Source organism: Motacilla alba, chromosome 28 (genome assembly GCF_015832195.1).
Source record: "Motacilla alba alba isolate MOTALB_02 chromosome 28, Motacilla_alba_V1.0_pri, whole genome shotgun sequence".
NCBI lineage: Eukaryota > Metazoa > Chordata > Aves > Passeriformes > Motacillidae > Motacilla > Motacilla alba.
In genome coordinates this window covers 2,704,498-2,715,104 of record NC_052043.1, presented here as the reverse complement: position 1 = coordinate 2,715,104, position 10,607 = coordinate 2,704,498, and the positions used below count along the sequence as shown (strand labels likewise).

Here is a 10,607-nt window from a genome sequence, read left to right as displayed (position 1 = left end):
CTTCCGCTGCATTTGTGTGTGGTCTGTACAGCAAGCACAAGGTTTGCAGAGTGGGCTCAAATCCCTCCGATCAGCTTCTTTTTAAAATATTTCTGTGATAATGTACATGCAAAATCTGAGTTTGCTGCTAATTCAAGGTCTTAAATTTTCTATCTTATGGTTGCCCCTTCACATATAACTAATTTTTAATTTATATGGACAGTGTATGTTTGGAGGTGGCCTGTAGGATATAAAAACTTAATCCCTTCATTTAGTATCTCTTGCATATGGGAGCTGGCTCTACTGTTCAGACAGACTATACACAAATTGTATTTCAGCAGTCATGTAGGAGCTGAGAAGAGAATTGGGAAATTATTTCTGACTTAACATCTGAATGACAGCCCCCTCTGATAAGCACAGTGCTCTTACTTCTAAATCATTCAAAATCCTCCATTTGAATGCTTTCCCAGTACTATTTCTGTCACTTTGTCAGGAATTAAAATGTTATATTACTGTGAAAGATCAGAATCTCCTGCTCTATAGATGAATAATAACCATTTTGCCAGAACTATTTAATTATTATGTTCTCAATATCATTATCCTGTTATATGCTACTTAGATTACAGTCTTAGTTGAAAAGTGCTCTCTAATTATCCTTTCCTTATAATTTCTTCTAGAGATGTTTGTATTCCTGGGGGGCAGGATCAGTCTGGTTTCTGCCACTCTGTCTGGACTGATGTAGTCTCTGTTAAACCATTTTCCTCAGTGCTGGGGAGGTGCAGGAGTGTGGCAAAGCCTGGGACACTTTGCAGTTATCAGTTTCTGCGTTTGCTATCTCTGTTTGTCTGTCACAGAAACATGAAGGGAGAACAAAACTCAAAGTTAAAGAATAGGTGTGGCTTTTTTACCATGAATATAATGCTGTAAAAATTAACTAAGGCCTTGTTCTTGTCTGGTGCTGTGTAATGACTGAAATGAATGTTTTCCCACTCGGAAAAGGGGAGAAATTATTCTGAAAATGGATGACTTTTTTATTTTTCATCCACCTACTGAAATCTAGTGTGAGCAGGACTTAACACAAAACTCAATTATTAATAGCCTTGGGTTTAGTACAGTATCTTTTATGCACAATTTACATGTATTAAAATCTTTAAGCAAGTGAGAATTTTACATCTTTGGATCTGATCATCTGAGTGACAAGTCAGTGACAGCACTCATGCTGAGGCAGCAAGGGCTAATTATTGATGGCTTGGTCCTACCACTTGTTTCCTGTGAGTTGTCTGACTGAGTTCAATCTGGGGGGAAAAGCAGAAGGATTCCCAGCTGTGAGTGGCAGTACTTGGAAATTATTGTTTTTTGCTTGACAAATCCCTGTCTGATAATTTTCACATTGCACAGTTTTTTTTTTATGAGGTATTTGGGACATGGGGGAGGATTCCTTCTCCTGCAGAGTAACGATGAGAAGTGATCAGGGTGTGAATTAGATCCAGTCAGAACCAATACAGATGTATTCACACCTTGTTCCTAAACCCCTGTCCCTCCCTCACCTTTCTGCCACCAGCATGGCCAACACCAATCCCCCACATGCTCCCAAGTGCCTGAGATTCCTGAGACTTTATGAGGAGCAGAATTACGTTTTCTGTAAACGAAATAAAAATCTGAGCTATGCACAGTGCAAGCGGGTGGGTGAATATGGCCCATAGATCTGACTGATGAATAGTTTTTATACATGAGCAGTTCTTACAGAACTTCCTTTTAACTCCTAACCATTACCAGATGTGGGTTGCAGGCGGCTGCTGGAATTCCAACACCTGTTGCATCACACTGAATGGGATTCATTTTGGCAAGCACAGAAAATTCCATTTCAGTAAGTAAATAGTTTGAAATTATATCTAAAGCCTCCTTTTTTTTTTTTTTTTTTTCAGACCAAGTTGATTCCAGCCTTATTTACAGGATTGCACATACCTTCATAATTAGAAGATGGTTTGCAGTCTTCAGAGGCTGCAATTGCCAGAGATTTCTTGTAGTCAGTAAATATCAAATGGAAAATCTTCAATTTAGGAGAAAACTCTCCTTTAAAAGAATGAGCAATTCAAAAGGGCCGTATTCCACATAAGGGTGATTTCTCTCTGTGCTTTTTGAGATGTAGAAATGCACATTTGTGTGTTACTCTGAAGGTGATGGAGCTCCATTTTAGAACGGCACTTTGCTGCCTGCATCAATCCATTGCTGAATCCTGTTGCTTGCTCAAAGTCCTTACCCAGAGCTTTCCTGTGGTTGCAGGCTGGGTGTTTAGTGGCGTTTTGTGGTTTTTTTGGTACATTCCCCATAGATCTCATGTACAAGTCTGTAATGAGCCATTTATGGTTTGCTCTAGAAAGGTATGGATTGAGTGTAGAGCTAATTAATGAATTAACATTTTTGAAAGCATGGTGCTGTTTCAGCCCAAACATACCTGATCTCTGCCATGCCATGAGGACAGCAAAGGTGCTTCATTTTCATTTTGCCTCCTTTTATCTTTAAACAAAGGATCCAACATCCCCTGAAGTGTCACCATGAGGAGAGGCTGGATCAGTAAGGCTGCTCTGCAGACAGGGAAGCACTGAGGCAGGCAGGGTCTGGGTTTTTGTAGCTGAGAATAGGAAGAAACTGGAAAACAATTTGGAGTTACCAGACTTTTCTTTGCTTGTTTCAGTTTGTCTCAAAAAAATCCCCAAACAAACAAAACCTAAACCATTCCACTTAAATGTACTTTCTAATAAGTTCCTTCTCATTGTTCCTAGCTCATCATTTCCTTGGGAAGTGACCCCTCTCCTTCTGAAGTTTCATCTTGTCTAATTTGTCAAAAAGGGTTTGTTCTTTTTCTAGGTTTGTTCTGCCTCTCCACAAAAAAATGAGACAGTGCTGGTTTAGGATAGATTAAAGTAGAAAAATGTAGCCACTTCTCACAGTGTTAGCCATTATTCAAGATAATCTGAATTTATCAAAAAGCTATTGAGTTAGTGACTTTACTTTTAAGAGAAGACATCAAAATGAGCATCAGTTTCACACATGATAAAAATCTAAGCACTATTTGTGTTTATAAGCCAGGTGTATTGGGGGGAAAATATGATTCAAACTACCTACACTGAGGGTTTTCATTTATTGCTGGGGCAAGAATTCCCCTCTGAAGCCCTGGTGTGCCTGGGATTTCTCTGGCAGGGATCAGAGGAATCATTCCTTGATATCTCTGTGTAGAGGGAGATGGCATTTGTTCTGTCACCTCGGCTCTCTGCTGTCGCCTTGGGTTTGCTTTTCCCGGTTTGGGTGAGCTCTGCTCTGGGCTGCAGCTCTTCCTCAGGCTGGTGCAGTGAGGGCTCCCTCTCCTGTCCCAAGCCCCTGGAACTGCGGGACAGAGGGATGGAGAGGGACAGATGAGGGCCTGGGGAGCGAGGAGGATGGAGGGGCATCAGTGCTGGCACTGGAATTTGGGTTGGAAAAGCAGTTCCCGGGCAGCGCTCCGCGGAGTCCTGAGCGCACGGAGCTCAGTCAGCGCGACCGGACCGAGCCGGGGCTGCCGTGCCCCGGTTCTGCTCCACGGGACCTCGGCTTTCGCAGCTCTCCCATCTGTGGGGCTCAGGAGGAAGGCGAGGAGCTCGAGCAGCGCTCCCGGGGCCGCCGGGGCTCGGCAGAGCCGGGCGGGCGGAGGTGCGGAGCGGCCGGGGCCGGGCTCAGCGCACCTGGGGCCGGGCGGGGCGGCGGGCGGGGCGCGGCCCCTTCCCCTCGTCCCCTCCCCGGTGGCGCTGTCAGGAGCGGGCGGGGAGCCGCAGACAAAGAGCCGGGGCCGGAGCCGAGCGGGCACCGGGGCCGGGAGGGGGCGGCCCGGGGGCGGGGACGCGGCGGGGGCGGCGGCCAGAGGCACCGGGGAGCCGAGCCCGGGCGCGGGGCGGCGGAGCCTCGGGCTGCGCTCGCCGGGAACAAAAGGCTCCTGCTGCCCGCGCACGGCGCCGTGGCCCGGGCTCCCCGGCACCATGTCCGGCTGCGAGCCCCGGCTGCTGCTGCTGCTGCTCGCCCTCTGCAGCCTGAGCGCTGCCCAGCCCCGCCAGCGCCAGTAAGTACCGGGGAGCCCGCGGCAGCATCCCCGGGCAGGGCGCGGGGGGAGAAGCGGCTCTGCCCGGCCACGGCTCCGGGGCGGCTTCGGCGGCCGCGGAACAAAGCCCGCGGAGCGGCCGGAGGGGTCGCGGATGGAGCGCGGCGCTGCCCGGCTGTCCCCGGCTGTCCCCGGCTGTCCCCGGCGGTGCCCGGCGGTGCCGGAGCGCGGGGAGAGGGGACGGGAGCAGGGAGCTCCCGTGCCATACCTGCCGGCAGCTGCTCCGGGGAGCGGAGCTTTTATCTGCCAGCAGTTATTTAAGGAATCCGCCTGCTGCGGTGCTGGGGGTGGTTGAAGGTAGCGCTGGGAGCTCCTGAGAAGCGTGTGAAGATTTTTTTTTTTAATTTTTTTTTTTTTTTTTTTTTTTTTTTTGTGGGAAAGATCAGCCGGGGAGAAAGTGTGGGGAAAGTTCTCTGACTATTAGAAACTGAATCCGTAGCTCTTTTCCAGCATGTTTAGGTTAATTTTGATTAAGGTTTGCTTTATTCTTTATCCCTGGCTTATTATAGCCCGACAGCATCGTGAATAGCTGCATTAACTGAGTGCCATGGAGAGCTCATTCTCACTTGCTTACTAGAAATTATTTCATGTCCTGCCAAGTTTTGGTGTAACCTGACAGAGCTATTAGCTAAAAGTGCTTAAAGGATCTGTCCAGTCCCTGTCAAGTTAACTCTTTGATTGCCAAATTCAATATTTAATTTTCAAATGCCACTTATCAAGTGATTTAAATAGTTGTATCAAGGGACTGATACTTCAGAAAGAGTTTCAGCAATTCGGAACAATGTGAGTACATGTGCTTCACATATGGCACTGCAGTGCTGGGCTCATGACAGTTTAAATCTGATCATTTCATCCTGAATGCAGCTGGTACTCTTTCCCCCTCTGCAGCTACATCAGCCATCTCTCTTACCAAGGATTTCAGGCTCAGTAGTAACTTTTTATTGTTATTTATTGCCATTCTGATGAATTTTCAAACCTGGCAGCCAGAAGGTTTTGAATCTGCAAGTACCCCATGCAATTTAAATCAAATGCCACAGAGTTCTGAACTTCCTTTGGGGGTAATGGGATCTCCATGGCAATGAGGCCTGCTGAGAGAGGAACATGGGCTTGGAATTTGATAAAAGATTACTTGGGGGCTGTAAAACACCATCATCCTCATCCCAAAGTGATAATTAATCATGAGCTAAAGCAACCTGACTCATGGGACTGCAGAAAGGCACGGGCTGAGAAATTTGGCTTGAAAAGGCATCTGAGGAATTGCCTCGTGTTTAAAAAAAATCCTTTTGGGTAGGGAAAAAACCCCAGAAAGGTGTGTCATGAAGAGACTATAAATGTGTTGCTTCCAGCCCAGTGCATCAAAGAGCTCAGAGCCTGCAATGCCTTTAGCTGACAAGTTCATGGCACGGTGCCATTCAGAGAGGAGTGGTGCAGATTCCATTCAGAAACTCTCACATTGCAGCATCTATGGGAGGTCGTTTTGGGTGGCTTTAAAGCTCTCTGTGTGCCTGCTAAAATAATGCCTTTGGTAAACTTGCAGGATCTAATTGTTTGAACAAGAATGTGGTAGTCGAGCTGGGAATTCGAGCTCAGTTTTGTAGCTGCAGTTTCTGGGCTGCTTCTGTAGAAACTGCAAGGTCAGGTGTGTTACATGCCTTGAGCCTGACATTTAGAAAGCTCCAAAAATCAGCTCTGAGTCCCTTCACTTCTCCTATATGAAGCTGAACTATGAAAATGGAGCCATATAATTGAGTCAAAAATATCTAAATTGTTTCAAAGAAAGCATTGGCTACAAAGCTCTATGAGAGGTTCAGGTACCTCCTTACTCCTTCATGACCTTTAACTCTTTTATGATTAGCTGGTTGGACATTTAGTTTGTTACATATAGTAGATAAATTAATGATTTTTTATTCATTTATTCACTTGAATATGAATTTATAATTATAGATGCAATAAACATTGACATCTTACTGGTTTTATTAAAATCCTAAGGATTTGCAAGCCATTTGTAGCCACTTAGGCTCTTTTTGTTCATTTATACAATTAGATACATTAGATACAGGCTTAGATAATTACACATTATATTATATTTATACATTAGATACAGGCTTAGACTGCTGGTGGCAACAAATGTGACCCTACAGGGGCAAATACATCACAGAGTATTTGCTCTTTTCCTTTTGCTGCGCAAGAAGTGTCTCACAAGTGAAGGTAACACTCTTGTGGCTGTGTCTTGTCTGACTGCTTCCAATTGTGCTCCTCAGGGGTTATTTGATTGCAGCACCTTCTGTTTTCCGCCCTGGGGTGGAGGAAGCCATAAGTGTGACCATCTTCAACTCTGCCAAGGAGACCACGGTGCAGATCCAGCTGGTGGTCAAAGGAGAGACGGTGTCACGGAGCCACGGAACGGTCCTGGGTGAGCTCTGAGCTTGACGACTGATTTCTGAGCTGAGGGGCTGTGGGAGCACCTTGGTATCTCCTGAAGAATTGTTTTAGGTGATAATGGCATCAAACAAATTGATTACTGCTGCTGCACCTTCTCAGTTGATTGTGTTAATGTGGTTTTGATCTCAAACGTTTTGATAACTTCGGAACACCAAGACATCCAGAGACCCAATATAACTGATATTCTAGATTTTATAGTGATTATACTTTCTTTTGATGCCTGAATATTTATCAGTGGGGGACTATATAAGAAAAAAGATACATTCATTTTAAAGAAAATTTAAAAATCTACATCATAATCAATTTCTTCTTTCCAAAATGGGTTCTGGGAACACAATCACCATCTTCAGGACTGGGTGTTGCTGAGAGAGGTGGTAATGTTTGTCTAATTGGATAAGTCTTTAAAATCCAAGCCAGATTCCTCTGTCCTGTGAGTAAAAGCAATGTGATCTGATAATGTTCAACTTCACTTTCACCAGTGTAAATCCACTCAGTGTTAAGTCCAGTAGCCCTGTGGTACCACTGTCAGTAGTGGTGGAAGCTGTAGTGTAGTCAAGGCAATCAGGCTCTTTAACCCTCATGTTTTAACCCTTCTGTATGTTAAAACTGGGGGTTTTATGAAAGCCATTCCATTTCTTGGAGCAGATTGTCTCTGGTTGTGTCCTCCCCTTGATGTCTTTGAAAGTGGCTGACAATTGCAAAGCACTTCAAAGGGAGTGATGCTGACACATGTGGACAGCAAAAGCTCCAGAGAACTCTTAGGTATGGCTGTATCCAGCAATCCAAACAGATCCCGTGAGTGTTTGTTTTGAGAATTGTTTAAGTCCCAAAAGAGGCCAGGTCCTTTTTAGAGCAAAACAATTCAGCAGGCACAGGCTGCCCTGTGCTGGAGCCTCAGCCTTGGGGGTGCTCTCCAATCACGGAGCACTTTGCAATTTAAGTTGGGCAAAAGTTGTCAATAAAAGTGGACCAGGTTTATTTTGGAGAGCTCTACTGGGTCTGACTTAGCCTGCAGACTGTTTTACACAGTGCAGGAAAATGACTTCAGGTGAAATCACAACAAAGGGAGCAGCTCTGTGGTGTAGGGTCTTCCTTCACTCAACTGCAAAGATCTAAAATCTTAGTGCTTACCTTGAGAATAACTCTTGCTCTCTCTCTCATATTTTAGATAAAGGAACAATTAAGCTGAAGGTGAGTGTCAATTATTTTAAGATGTTTTTTGGTGAACATGTCAGGGACTTTCCCTCAGCCACATCAAGCATTGCTCTCTGGCACAAATAAATGTCACATGCTGGGGCACACACTGAGGAGGACACAGCCTTTACCAGAGGAAAAGTGGAGACTGAAAACAACAAAGCTCAACCCATCACAGCTCACCTTTACACCATTAAGATCAGTGGTTCGTGGCTCCACATACATTTCTGTGTTTGGGTTATTTTATAAGAATGGCAGTACAGAATTCTGGGTGGGGGTGATGACTTCAAATGTTGGCAAAATGGAGCTGGACTAGAAGAACAAGCCCTTCAAAGTGTTTGGTTTCTTGACTTAGGACTTAATTTGGGCTTGTCATCTTTGGGATGTTAAAGGGGGGTGGTGGAACAAAATATTCGGTTGTGATCTGCATCTGGAATGGTATCAGATTTTTTACTTGTGACTTCTAATCTGGAGTAATTTTAAAGTACTTATTTCTCTGAGCAGCTGGTTGAACATGTACATGCATGAACTTTTTGTTTTGGGGACTTTTTTATTGCTCATTGGGGTTTTTCCCTCTGTTGGCAGAGCCGTGGGTTGGTTTCCCCACGGAACACTTTCTGTACTGGCAGCTGCATGTGTAGATCATGCATGGACCATCACACTGCTTGAGTGATAAAGGGCAGCAGATAATTCCCTGCCATGTTTTCAGCATGGATTTACCTCCTTTGAAGTGTATATGTTGTAGAAAACCTAGTATGTCCTTAATTTTCCTTTCACTACTAACCCAGATTTACACCAAACCCCCAGCAGGTGCCTTTTCTTGCTCTCTTCAGTGTCAGTTATATTCCCCAAAAGCTCAGAGGCTTTTCTGTGTGTTCCTCACCTCCTGGTGTTTTTTTTTAGGTGCCTTCAGGGCTTCGTGGACAAGCACACCTGAAGGTTTGGGGCAACAGGCACCTGGCAGAGGAAGGGTACATTTTCCACAACTACACAACAGTCACCATCGACAGCAAGGGCTCCTCAGTGTTCATCCAGACTGACAAACCTGTCTACAAACCCAAGCAGAAAGGTAAAGTCATCTTGGACCATTTGCCAGATGCTAGGGCTGCTTTCAAGGGGAGTTTTAGGATGAGCTTTTCTGTTCAGTCTCAGCTCTGGTGGCTGATAAATTCCCTCTTCCTTTTTCAGTGCTGATAAATCTCTTCATGGTGACTTCTGACCTGAGGCCAGTCAACGACAGGGTAAAGAAATCTGTTTTCTTTCACACTGTGCAATATGATGGAATACCTGGTAGCCTGCATTTTATTCAAATGCACACTTTTGCAGAAACAACTGGATTTTTAAGCTGTTTTGGGCATAGCTTGGGACAGCTTGTTTCATTTGGAATTTAGCTTTTTTCACTTGGTCATGTTCCTATTGGAGGTGAATACAAACTTTGTGAGTGCTGGCAAATAGGAGGCAGCTCTGCCAGAGCAGAGACAAGAATTTTTCAGAGATTTGCACCTTATTTAGGTAGTGCACAGATATGTAAATTGTCACTTTTCCAGATAGATGTTTGAATTAAATGTGTGTTTCTCAGGCTACTCTTAGCAAAGATGTTCGAACTGTATCACTTTGGGTCTCACACTTTGCTTTTGTTGACTCAATACATCATCACAAAAAGCAGAAAAGTTGCTTCATAAAGCCTTTTATTTTTCTTTTTTTCTTTCAGATTGAAGCGTATGTGGTGGTGAGTATCTGTGTGCCCTCCTAGCACCTGTCCTGCAGAGGTACAAGGTTTGTGTAGCATTTAAAGGAGCAAATTTCTGCTTTTCCTGTCCATTATGGCCATTCCCAGCTGTAACCAATGCAAATATCTATCCCTGTGTCTCTATCTGATCTCTGTGCCTCGTTTTTTGCTATCACCAGCAAATATCCTTGTTTGCTACTTCAATTTCAGAAATCCATTCCCACTTTTCAGCCTGAGAAGAACTGGTTTCATTCACTGGGATTTGTAACTGTGACAGCCCCACTCCCTCTCCCTTCTTTTCACTCCAATCCTTCACGTGCTGGGCTGGCAGAGCAGGGCCACCCTCATTTCTGCACCCAAACAAAGATAGTGGAGAGTAGAAATTCATGGAGAGGAAAGGGTTCTCCTGTCTTCTTCCTTATGAGGTGAATGAGAGGTTCCCTCTGTGTTTAAGGTTTGTTTTTTTGGTTTTTTGGGGGTTTTTTGTTCTTTTTTTGTGGTAGTTTTATGGTTTTTGTTGGTTTGGTTTGGTTTGTTTTTGCTTTTTGGTGGTTTTTGTTGCTTTTTAATATGTTTACCTGTCATAAAGCAGAAGGATTCACTCTTCTTGAAGATTTAATGCTGACAAAACCAGCAGGGTTAATTTCATGAGTTTGCCATCTAAAACTTGTCTTTCTGCTTGTACAGCTCCCTTTAGGAGTGAGGTCAGTTCATCCCATCCAGGTGTCTTAAGGCAGGGGAAAGATCTGCTTGACAGCATTTATTTGTGTGCATTGCTTACAGGAGCAGAGCTCTTAAATAACTCCAGAAAGCAAATACCCCTGGTGTAAGGTATTTTTGGGGACATTTTTGACAGGCATTAATTACATTTGAGTTGTCAGTGAGGTTTGTGTATTACAAAAGGAAGTCCCTTGTTGCAAACTGAGTTAAATGCATGAGTGACACTCATTTTCTCACCCCCTAAACCTCCCTGCAGGATCCTCGGGGGTCTCGGATGATAGAATGGAATAACTTGAAGCCATTTTGTTGTGGTAAGTTCCAGGTTATTTATTTTTTTCTTCTGGGTACTGTGATTTGCCTTTGCTTCTGCTTCCACTGCGTGGTGTTCAGTAAGGCTTGGCACGGGCTGGAGAG

General features: G+C 44.6%; 1 protein-coding gene across 5 annotated transcripts in view; it reads left to right on the top strand.

Moving 5' to 3' along the window:
• The first annotated feature begins 3,859 nt into the window (after positions 1 to 3,859).
• CPAMD8 (C3 and PZP like alpha-2-macroglobulin domain containing 8) overlaps positions 3,860 to 10,607 on the top strand; it is a 59,073-nt gene continuing 52,325 nt past the window's right edge. For all 5 annotated transcript variants that reach the window (XM_038163972.1, XM_038163970.1, XM_038163971.1 and 2 more), the window contains exons 1-7: positions 3,860 to 4,069; positions 6,370 to 6,521; positions 7,719 to 7,741; positions 8,648 to 8,813; positions 8,933 to 8,985; positions 9,456 to 9,473; positions 10,450 to 10,504. In XM_038163972.1, the coding sequence (XP_038019900.1) occupies positions 3,990 to 4,069; positions 6,370 to 6,521; positions 7,719 to 7,741; positions 8,648 to 8,813; positions 8,933 to 8,985; positions 9,456 to 9,473; positions 10,450 to 10,504 (547 nt within the window). In that variant the 5' untranslated portion in view covers positions 3,860 to 3,989. The remainder of the gene's footprint in view (positions 4,070 to 6,369; positions 6,522 to 7,718; positions 7,742 to 8,647; positions 8,814 to 8,932; positions 8,986 to 9,455; positions 9,474 to 10,449; positions 10,505 to 10,607) is intronic.